General features: G+C 38.0%; 1 protein-coding gene across 2 annotated transcripts in view; it reads right to left on the bottom strand.

Annotated features, from left to right (window-relative positions):
• Nucleotides 1-8522: 8522 nt before the first annotated feature.
• Nucleotides 8523-12475, bottom strand: part of znf385a (zinc finger protein 385A) — a 75431-nt gene continuing 71478 nt past the window's right edge. For both annotated transcript variants that reach the window (XM_077543441.1, XM_077543450.1), the window contains one exon: nt 8523-12299. In XM_077543441.1, the coding sequence (XP_077399567.1) occupies nt 12036-12299 (264 nt within the window). In that variant the 3' untranslated portion in view covers nt 8523-12035. The remainder of the gene's footprint in view (nt 12300-12475) is intronic.

Below are 12475 nucleotides of genomic sequence, written 5' to 3'. Positions count from 1 at the left end.
CACTCAGATGACTGATAGCCCTGGGTTGCACTCTGTAAATGACAAGCGCCATCCATAACAGGCAGGCCGGGGCTGGTAAAAGTGATTATGTGCATAGCGATCGGCGTCCCGGCAAACACAGCTGGCACCACGTCTGTCATGCTCGACATGAAGGTAAATTGCTTAGTGTGTGTAAAATTATACATTGCGTTTTAGCTTTCTTGACATAGCGTTTTCGGAGACAACACACACACACAGGGATGGGCTTCATCTTTATTTCCCCACGCCATCCTGAAGCAACTGTGACCCAGCCGGAGGACGTCAGGACGGAAAAGGATGATAAAAGCCGATAAGATACCAGGAAGAACACTAAAGTCTGTTGTGAGACATTATAAACTCGTTATACTTCTCTATCTCATGATGACACGCATCATAATTCATTACAAATCTGCTATGCCTTAGATAATGAGATCTCTATCTGTCAGCATTACGTGATTATTATAATGATTTGTTAATCATAACTCAGTGTTTGAAGGCAAGTGGACTGAGTTGATGTGAGTATAGTAACATCCTTGCCACTTTATTAGCATATTAACTCATTCACTGCCATTGACAGTCATAGACGTCAAATATTCGTTTTATCTATTTCTATTAGTTTAACATTTTCCCCCCACTTTTGTTAACAAGAGTATGAAAACCTAGATTTTTTTTATTGTATATTTAGAACACATATAAAATTTGTGATTAATCGTGAGTTAACTCATGAAGTCATGCAATTAATTACAATTAAAAATAAATAAATAATCGCCTGATTTTTAAATGTAATTAATTATTGACTTCAATAGTTAACTCACGATTAATCATAAATTTTATATCTGTTCTAAATTAACAATACCATTTTTTTCTAGGTTTTCATACTCTTGTTAACAAAAGTGGAAAAAATGTTAAACTAATGGAAATAGTTCAAATGAATTTTTCTCTAATTAATTGTTAGTTAATTGTCAACATGTTTTTAGGATGCTGACCGAACCCTAACTATATATATATATATATATATATAATTATTATCATTATTATTATTATTAATTAGCGAAATGTATTTATTTGAATGAATTTGCTTCTGTTTTGACTGGATTTAAAAAGTAAATTGACTCTTGCTGTTGTATACTATATATGGTTGGTGCCAAATTAAGAAGTCAAAGACAGCTTTTTCTTTCACAGCACAATATATTTAATTGACAAAACTAGAAATGAAAGGTGATGATAACGATGTTTAATTACAGTGTGTGAAAGTGAATCGGATGTTTAAAAAAAGACGAAACGGTGACGTCAGAGGACAAGTCACAACACGATATTCCTAAATTACGTGATTCGTCTCCTTCCATCAGCAACTCATTATCTAATTAAAGGTGGCAACCCTTCCTTCACATTCCATCCATCCAGTTTTCACCAACCGCCAGGCTGCAGGCTTTAAAGTGCACTTATTGTGGGGGATTTAAATAGAACCTAAAGACATCTGTGACTCACCCTGCTTTTAGGAAGGACGTGATGCAGTACAGTCAGACAGGGGGGCCGCAGCTTGATGAATATAATCTGAACAAATAGGTACACAAGGTTCATTTAAAGTGTATTTTTTCTCATCTGGGCCTCATTTTCAAGCAACAGTAATGTTGCAATTGATAATATAACTCATAATATAACTGCAATTGTACCCAGTCAAATGAAACTCAAGCAAAAGCAAATAAAAGTGAGCAAAGTGAGGAAGTCGACCTGCGATCTGTACGGTATTGCATGTCTTAAACAAGCGTAATTATTTAAGACACACACACACAGGAAGCCATGACTTATTCTGTTGTATGAATGCCAACAGGTGGCAAAGCAGGTTAGTTGACGAGCATTTAAGTTTATATTTAAATAAAGTTAAATTATCATTACAAATTGAAATGAATGCACATGCCATTCTATTTTTATTTTAACATTTAACTCCTTGACTGCCAGACATTTTCAGAAAAGGGATGCCGTGGGTGCCAGCTGATTTTAAGCATTTTGACTGATCTTTCAAGGTCCATAGAAAATTATGTGTTTGGACTATGGAAACACACATACTACCAAAAAAAGATTGGACTCTCATCTTTCATCAGAAAAAAAAAGTTTGTTTCTACCTTATTCCGTTTTTCAGTAATCCACAATAGAAAATGGTTAGTTTCACCTCTGTTTTGAAACAAACGTCTTTTAACGTCTTTGGCACTCCTCCATAGGATTTTACTAAACGTTATTTAACGTTTTTGGCAGTCAAAGAGTTAATTCTCATACACATCTTCTTTGTAACTCAAATTAGACATACACATAAAAAAATAGATACAAAAAAAAATACATACAATATGAAATAAAAATAAATAATAATTTGATTTGTATCTTTGTTATATAAAACTCTTAAAACATTTACCACAAAAAATTGGAGCTCATTTGAATAGGTCCCCTTTAATCCGGTATTTAAATTTTCATTATCAGGAAGAAAACATTCATTTTCCCCAAGGAAACAAATTGTACCATTTAATATTTATTATATTATGAAATGACTGAGAATATTTACTTAGCATCTTGGAAGTGAAATATTAAACATTTTGCAAAGCCTAGTTGGGAAACACTGTTTGAAACCATGATCCTCGTGTAGTGCAATAATCCAAATATTGCTCTTTTACCCACAATTGTATTCATTAACTTCTTCCGTGACTATTTATATCCTGTTGTAAATATGTTGCATTCAATATGTTTGTATTTATATATTGTAAGATGTTATATGTCTAATCATTTCTGATTGTCCTACAGCACACCTGACGACCACAATAGTTGGAACCACTCCAAGTTAAGCTATTTGAAGCTATTTTAGTAGCAAGAGTCATGCTAACACAAAATGAGCAGCGTCCAAGCTAATATTATTATTATTATGGATCACTAGGTAACCCATCAGCCCATTCTGACCATTTCTGAGACGATTCCTTCCCTGTTGATTACACACGCCTATCATTTGTTCATGTCAGCATATTTATCAGACCCCCAAAGCAAACACTCAATTCCAATTTCGCCACTAATATGCCCTTGTCCGCCTCAGGAGTTGTGCCTACCTGCTTGGTCGTGCGGGATTTGTTCGCTCCACCAGACCACCATCAATCTGCTGACTTCCGCTCCATCAATAGACAACAGGATTTTTCTAAAAAGACACATGTAAATAATAAAACTAATGTTGGCTGAATTCCATTTAGCTGCCAGCGTATTACGCTTGATGGTTCTCGATCACTGTCGATGTTTATTGGGCACATTAACACAATGGTGCCAACGTTTTGTTGTTAGTTATGCCAGGAGGAGTAAATGGCTGTTTCCTGGCTAACATGGCTGACATTTAATGAAAGTGTCTGCTCTGTATGGTTGCCATTATGACAGCTAAGCATGCCAAACGGTATAATAGGCATAGCCCCGCTATGTAAAAGGTATTGCACATACAGAATAGCTCTCAGTTTGTGTTCCTGCCACAACAGCACTGTGATCATAGATATAAGTGCAATGCAAACATCTGTGCTGACTGGACAGGTGGTTGCTATGCAGTGTTGTATTCATTGCTATGACTGTCTCAACACTGTAAAACTTAATGAAGCGAGGAATACATCTTAAGAAAAAAAAAAATCAAAATCAAACGTCACTAATGAAACAATATTGTTGCATGCGCAAACGATGCATGCTGTGCTGTAATTAATATTTTGGTGAGAAGCTAAATTTCTTCAATTTGAAGTCCTCTCAAAGGCTTTACAGTTTATTTTTCTAGACAATAAGATTTGTGTTTACCTTTCTCAAAGAAAAAACGGTGTGCATGGGTATGAATGTAAATCAGCCAGTAAAATGAGAGCTTCATTGAAAGGCCGAAATTATAGATACTGCAACATGTATATTAGCTTTGCACACAATTAAGCAAAAATTCGCAAAAAGTAATAAACGTGTTGGATTTATTGTAGTTTTATGGTGCTAAACTTTTGCACTTAACAGCAGAAAGAGGCAGGCCTGCCATCTTGGCCCTGAAGACCTCTAACATGGTGATTAGGGATTGCAGAAAAGAGAAATTCAGATTCCATTTGTCTTTGAATGGAATCTGAAGAGGTCGGTATACTATAGTACTTCGGTCTAAGTGGAAATCTGCACCTGGAGAAAACGAAATGTACTTTTGGTGTTTCTCACTAGACTTTTGTATGTGAAGATAAGAGTTTGATCTTTGTCATGAACTACAAAGCAAGAATATGATTGTACGTCTAGTACTTTTGATGCATAAACTTTCCCCCCCAAAAAACAATGACAGATCATTTTAAAGAAAGACATATATATCCCAAAATGAAATAACATGAAATTAATGGCAATTTGTTCTTCTAAATTCTATTTCCTGAATACCAATACCCTGAAATAAGGCCTGGTATCGGTCCTAAACTATGGGTAGTAATGGCAAAATGAAGCTTCATGAAACACTTGTAGCATTTTTTTTTTTTTTTACTCCTCTAGATGGCCTTGGTTTAAAAATGTAGAGGAAATGTAATCCATTTCTATTGCTCTATTCTCTTTATCTTGAAACAAATAGGAGTGAAAAACAAAACATAACTACATATCGCAAGTGGTTCATGAAGCTTCATTTTCCCTTCACTAGGTATTGGTACTGGCCCATCCTTACAGTAGTTGATTTGTATGTTAATCATCTGTAGGGTTATTGTTGTGGGTGAGGGAACAGGACATCTTGTAATCAAGCAGAAAGCATTATGCAAATACAAGAAAGTACAAAATGGAAAATGACGGGGTTGACGTTTTAATGCAGAAGGTGAGTTAACCCTTCGCACTCGTAATTCAGACTAGGAAAAAAAAATCCACACAAACAATCCATTACATATTCAATTGTTTGAGCCAAACAACTTGCGACAGCATGCAAGTATCACAAATATTTCGATATGATCAGCATGAGATATTTCTTTTGGAGTCCCAGCTGAAGTTAATTCAGACGCGTGCATTCAATCTGTGTGCACGTACATGAGCTGGCGTTATGAGGAGCTTCCATGAAGAGATAATTAGTCCGCAGTCTGCCGTCTTGGAGGATGAAGAGAGAACGCTCAGAGCTCCACAAGACGAGCGATTTGGCTTACTGTTTATGCTAATATAACTATTAGTGCATTCTCATCAAATAAGAATATTGCCATTGTACTTTTAGGAATACAATAAGGTCCTCGGGTCCCCTGACGGTCTCACGGCTCTGGCTGGGTTCTGACGTGTTTGGTTTAGGTCAACGGTATGGGATTTTTTAATAGGTTTTAGGTGAACTAATAAATACACACGCACGCACACACGCACATGCACATACACGTATTCAAAATAATAATAATAATAATAATAATTTAAAAAAAAAAGAGAGAGCAATGATGATGACATGTCAAATCGGTAAAACTACAGAATGAACAATATTGTGCTCTCCAGAAGAAAAAAAGAAGAAGAAGAAAAAAAAAAAGCAATACAATAAGGTTGTGTTGTACAAAGGCACGTCTCTTTTTTTTTGGGAGAGCTCAGTATTGTTCATTCGGTAATTTTACCGATTTGACATGTCATCATCATTGCTCTCCTTTATTTTTATTTTTATTTATTTTATTGTATTTTATTTCTCTAAAAGGAAGTGCTTTTATGCTTGACTCTTTCTGCTGGGTGTCACGGTTCATGTGATCTAGCCATGTGAGTAAACTGTTTCCTTATTCCTCAGAGGTCAAGGTAGCTAAGCGTTTCATGAAGAAGCTTTTCAGTCAGGGGACTAGTGAAAGGGCAGAATAACGCAGTGGGCAATCGACAGAATAAAAGGTATTGGCTGAAAGTTCAGCGCAGTACAATGAAAGAACAAATCAGGAGGACAGAGGTTTCATTAAATATTGAATGACACACGCTTCGCTGTAGAATCAACGGAAAGCAAGGATAGCTCTGCTCCCCAATAATATGCTGTCCTCTGCAGGGAAATTAAGTCAAAAGCATTCTCACAACAAACAAACAAACATCCCACTTCAGGGTTGCACAAAATAACTCCAGTTCTTGCAGGTAATCTCAGTATAGTGCGGGGTTTATTTAGGTAAACCTTGAGCCAGCATCGAAAAAAATGTCTGAAATGTCTCAGTAGTTTGTGGAGACGGATGACAGAAGGCGGGCAGTTAAGTTGTTGGCATGGCAGCGGCTGGAGACAAGAAGCGCAATTGTGAGCGAATGGGCTTGGTGGTGGAGTGGGTGGTCATGGCCAATTGGCCTTGAGTGCAACACAGGCAATGACGGCAGGGAATATAATCAACTTTTTCCAAGGAGTCAAAGGGGTAGCTGTGTGTTGATTGCAAATGTAGAATGAATGCTGGAATGGATTATACTAAAGTTGAGTCAAGTTAGAAAGAGACTTTTAAAATGTTGGACGATGATGGCTCACAGCTGCTGCAGTTCACTTGGCTCCCAGATAATGTGGAACTGCAGTACATGCATTTTCTGTTGACAGAGCAGTGAACAAATATTCTCTCATTTCTCTTTAATGATTAAAACCCTGGAGAACCCACGGGGTCAAATTTGGCCCCTATAAATTCTGCTACTCAAATAACAAAGACCGTTTTTTTTTTTTACAAATTTAACTTCAAAAGTCCAGAGTGCCACTTCTGACCCCTGCATGGTGCCATCTAGTGGATGAATATTGCACTTACATGAGCCAGAGTGGTGGTGACAAGATGGCTGGCAACATGCTGTTTTGTTGAGCTGGAAATCAATCCAAACAAAACCATCTTCTCAGCAAACCATCAGATGGTAAAATTGTGTTTTTGTTGTTGTTAATCTATTTCATATCATGTTGCAGAATGCCTAGGAGTATGTTTTATATATATATTTTGATAAATTAGCAACTCTGAGCTAGTTCAAAAAACAAGGGTTAAAATTGAAAAAACGTATATTTTGGTGTTCAGTGAACTTATAGCAGTCATTTAATGTATAATTCATAATTTTCCAAAGAAGAAAAGGGTTCTTGGGTTCTCCAGGGTTAATGATTAAGATCTTAATATCTGTATGTCCAAAAACTCGGTGGTGTTTTTAAGATCCAAAATAATTGGGGAACCTGTTTTACTTAAACTCCCATCGTTAGGCACAGTCTAGTGTTTGCAAGCATATATTCCCGTGAGCCAAAAGAGCTGATAATTCCTTGGGATGTTTTGTATGCAAATCATCTCGAAAAGATGGTAGCCTATTAAGAGGACTAGGAAGGAACAGTGTGAATTCATGGAAGAATTGCATAATAGTGTGTGCGTGTGTGTGTGTGTGTGAGTGTGTTGTAGAAGAGGTTCAGCAAGTAACTTGGTACATTTGTCAGATTTCACTGTGACTGTGGAGGCCATTTGAGTCAAGTGATTCACCATCATGTACCAGAAATCAAGTTTGGATTGCATGGATCATTATCCTGGATAGAAGTATAGTCTCATGTTCATTCTTGATTCTTGATTTGAGTTGTTTACACCATCTGAAATGGAGACTCAGAGCAGAAAGATATTTCAGTTCTTATCGTGTCCAATTTCAGTGAGCTCATAAGAAACCAAGTCTCAATTTAGTGTTCTAAGCAAGAGGTCAAGGGCGTCACTCGCTAGAGTCTTTGCCTTCTTCACTCTTTGATTATGCTATTCAAAGACAGACAGTTTTCTGGGTATTTTCGCTGGTATATTGACTATTTTCAAAAATATTAAATGATCATATATATATATATATACAGTATATATATATATATATATATATCGCTGGGTATATTGACTATTTTCAAAAATATTAAATGATCATATATATATATATATATACATATATATATATATATATATATATATATACCAAAAGTATACAGGAATGAGGCAGCGAATGAGTGGCACAGTCAGTACAATATGGCCATCTTATGGCCATACCATGTATTGTTTGTAAGGATCCTGAAAACGGCATTCAGATATCTGCTCAGGAATGCTTGAAAAGAGCCAGCATGAAAGCTTGCCATTATGGAGAACAATGCTGCTTCTCATTAAACTGGACAACAGGATGTCTGTTTCTCAAAGAGAGCACTGTCACTGGAAAAAAAAAAAGTACTCCATTTTCTCTTGCACATGATTAATAAAATGTTGTAAACTAATGTAATCCCTCCCCCTTTCCTTATATAATTAAATGATATAATCCATATTTGATTTAAGTAACCCAAAAGTTTTTTTCAGTGTATATCTCAAAATCAGACAGCTTCTTTCAGATTAAGCATTTTTCCCCCAACATATGTGGCCAATTGGCTCAGCAATTTTCCCACATTCTGTGGCTTTTGAAAAAAAAAAAAAAATCTTTGTTGTCTTGTGTTTCAGGTTACGACTAAAACTAAACTAACGGTTGTCAGAGGTCTTGTAAAATATGTTTGCTGATCATTTCCAGAGTCAAAGATAGACAGATGCATCCCACACTACACACAAAAACTCTCCACTTTTTTGAATAATGATTTATTGACATTTTCTTTTCTCCAACATGGTTTCTCTTTATACCAACATTATTTACCTTAAAGTGTATTTTTCATTTTTAAATTACATTTATAATGATTTACTCACATACACACAAATTCAATGTCATCTTATTGCAATAAACAAGAGTAGCCAGAATGAGTCAGGTATTGCTACAGTTCATCATACAAACTCTTTGTCCGTCTGACAATGAAATTCAAAAATAACTTTATTGGCGAGACAAAGTTACATCATAGCCTCTCTGTCTCTCTTATCTGCCCGTGCAGGAGAGACGGAGGGCAGAATAAGGCTAAGGCTAGTAGCCTAAACACAGCTAACATGAAACACCTGCTCTGAAAATAAGAATCTAATCTTTTTTTCTCCTTTTTTTCCATTGGTGACTAATGAACACGAGTCATGATGATTGCTTCAAATGTCTTGTTTGCAGTCCACTGGATCAAGTGATGGAACAGCTCCCAAATGTGCAGGTTTCTTTCTTCCAGTATTGTGTTAGGCCACTTTTGAACTCCATGTGGCATCCGACAGAAGGTTAGCGAGCAGGTCCCAGCGCACACGAGAACACATACAGTACACAAGACCCTGGAATTGTTCCTTACTCGCCAAAATTCATAAAGAACACATTTGCTTCGGCAACAAAAAGAGCACGACGGTGGACACTGACGACAAGGCCCGCCTCCTCTTGAAGTTGATGATCTTCAAGAGTTTTACACTCAGGAAAACAACAGGACTAACTACTGCCAGTGTTGTGAGCTTTTGTCTCAAGACCTCTGGTGCTGTACCCTGTTCCCAAAGCGGAGATTACCCAAGCAAATAATAATAATAATAAAAAGGCCCTTTAATATGAAGGGTCACTCCCCTAAGCCCACCTTTGTTTCTCTTTCTCTCACAGTCCAGTTTCGGAACCCTGAGAAGGGTTTACGATCCTTACGGGAAAAAAAAAGTATGCGTGCTCCCAGTTTACATGTATGACTCCAAACGACATGTCACAAAGCTGACAAAAAGGAAAAAAAATGCTCATTGCATTGCAATATTCAAACAAAAAAGGTAAGACATTAGAACTCATTGCTTCTCAATGAAAGGGCACAGTGTAAATCTCAATAGCTCAGTTGCGGCATTGCTCACTTTTGGGTCAACACATAACATCTCCTCTCCCTCTTTCAAGGTCCTTAAATCTTTTCCAGCTTACAAAATATAATCATTTCTTTGTTATTGTTGCTCATATTAATACACGGGATGAAGTAAAAGCAAACAGTGGGGATTAAACAAAAGTGCTTAGCAGTCTTTGTGAAGGAAAACAAATCATGGTGCATTTCATGGCTTTCAGTTTCTGGAAGAAAACAAGTGTCTGTTTTGCATTTGACCTTGCTGCGGTTCTGGTACGACTGTCACCCAGACTCAAGATCATCGCTCTGGTCATGTATTTGGCTTTCATCTAGTCTTGCCTACTTTCTTTTTAACTCTGATTTTTAATATTAATGTGTTCACTCTTATGAAAGGGGAGATGAGGCGAGGTGAGAGAGAAAGGGTCAGGTTTGGGGGAGGGCAGCACATTGAGATTGACTTTGCAGATGCAAATGTAGTGCAGGCAGAAATAACTTGGTTACATAAGCAAGTTCCAGCTCACTACCCACTGTGTGAAGATGGGGTTTGATGAGAGGTGAGTAAAACATCTTGTGAGCTCTTGCCAAGAGATCATGGTGTAAATACAGCAGTTACACTACAGCAGAACCTCTGAAGTTAAATATCTCTAAATATATTTTTGGGGAGTTTTAACCATCATTGTGTTAGACGTAACGTCGACCATCTTGCTCAATCTCCGCTCTGTTTTGTGTTTCAAATGTTTAGATTGGTATCTGTAATGGCTAAAGTACTCATAAGTACAGAAATCAAAAGTAATTGTGTCTGGCTGCTGCTGCTGTGCACAATTAAACACGATTCATTTTCCTACCCATTACATACACACATTTTAACTTTGCCAAGCAGATGCTAACATAACTAACATGAAGCTGAAAGCATAATGGCATGAAAATGACCAGGAAAACTTGTCAGCAAATGGCACATTTTTACTTGGCCCAAACTTCACGCAACCTCCAAAGGAAGCAGCCACGGTTGCCTGTCTACAAACACAATTCCAGCAGTACTAAAAATCACCACTAGGTGACAGTGTAGCCTTGTGGACACCTTCGTGTTCTCTCCATTACTGCAGCGAAGGATTAGGAGTTCTCGTTTCTAGCCTGATTACAAAATGGTTATCTTCTCTTTTCGCTTGTATATCAATAAGGAATGCTGTGTGGAGTTAATACATGTTTTTTTTGTTTGTTTTGTTTTTAATAATGGTGATAGTTTCAGCATTTAACAACACATAGGCTACAAAAAGTTAGCTGTAGCTCAATATTGGGCTTTAAAGTGAAATTTCAGGATAAACATTCTCAAATATAGGGGTGGGACCTCCTCCGGTGGCGCGGTGCGACGTCCGGGGGTCGCATGTGACCACAAGGAACTTTTTTGTTTTTTTTTGTTTTCGCCGTATTAAGAAAAAAAAGTGTAATTGCACATCCGCTACAGTAAGTAACAGGTGCGCTCTCATTGTCATTGCGCAAGGAGTATTAGCTCCTCCGCAGAGGCGTACTTAAGCAATTTACTTAAGTATTTTCTTCACCCTGGGGAAGGCGCAACAAAATAATAATTGAGAAGCACGTCAATCCCCAAATCACTACTTTTTTTGTGAATAGTAAATGTTATTTAAAAAATTGGAACAATTTGGAAGTCTACTTGTACCAAATATTTTCCAATTTGAAGGTTCCACCGTACGTCCCAAACTGCTCTGGTTTCTACCCTTTGTGAAGTGGGCCCTGTAGAAATGCTTTTGTTGTCACAATCTATTATAGAAATACAGATGTGTCCAAGGTCATCCCATCCAACACTTTTGTCACCTCAGCTTCTCATGCCAAGAGGAATTGCAGGGGTGTGTGCATTATTACTAGCAACCACCCTTATACTCGGTTTGGCGCAAACAAAAAGGTCAACTATTTCGGCAAAGCTACCAACAACAAAAAAAAGTTTTTAAGTGCACAGGATGAGAAGAGCACATTTTATCTTGTTGACAAGAGAGAAGCATGGTTTAACGATACATGTGGTTTTGATGGTGCACGTGTTTCTTTTGTGGCTATTCAGGCAACCATGACTGATTGGGCCACAGTGCAAGGAAGCAAAGGGAGGGGAACCAGGAAGGTTAGGGATGTACCAGGGAGTTCAATGCATAATGAACAATTATCTCTTCGCTGCGTATTTCAACTGCAAGTCACACAGAACTCTCAGAAATGGAGGAAGAGTTTCAGGTAAAGGGAAATAAGAGAGACTGCTCCTCCCTCATTGTTTTTTCTCAGTACATATTTAAATAAGTTTGGATCAGTTGCTGTCTGTGGATCATGTTTGTGTCTTCACAGTGTGCTTTTGGAGTGGCTGATCCTGACCGGGCCCAAGTCAGCGGGTAATGTGTCAGTAAGGGGAGAATAGGATGGGCCCGTGGGCGGTGCGGATGGGCCCCGGAGCGGGTCTCAAGATGGCGTGGCTGAGGTGTGGTCCTTGCAGAAGGTGATGATGCGGGTGATGATGCGGGTGATGATGCGCTGGAGCTGCTGCGCGGAGAGCCAACGGGTTTGTGGAAGCGGCCGCAGCCATGGCCGCGGCGACCGCTAAGGGGCTGGGGAGCAGGCCGGCCCCCAACGCTTTGGTGAGACCCTTGGAGAATGTCAGAGAAGACTAAACACCACAAGGAGGCACATGAACAGATGTAGGGCAGAGAAAGAGAGACATGAAAAAGATTAAATGATTACTTCCAGACTATGAATATTAAAGCTGCCTTTTTTTTTTTTAGCGTTACAGTTAAACTGTGCTAAGACTCAACAAAACGCAGTCTTCTTAAGTGTGGACATCTT

Source organism: Vanacampus margaritifer, chromosome 1, assembly GCF_051991255.1.
Source record: "Vanacampus margaritifer isolate UIUO_Vmar chromosome 1, RoL_Vmar_1.0, whole genome shotgun sequence".
Lineage (NCBI taxonomy): Eukaryota > Metazoa > Chordata > Actinopteri > Syngnathiformes > Syngnathidae > Vanacampus > Vanacampus margaritifer.
The sequence above is the reverse complement of the archived record's forward strand: the minus strand, read 5'-3'. Positions and strand labels throughout refer to the sequence as shown.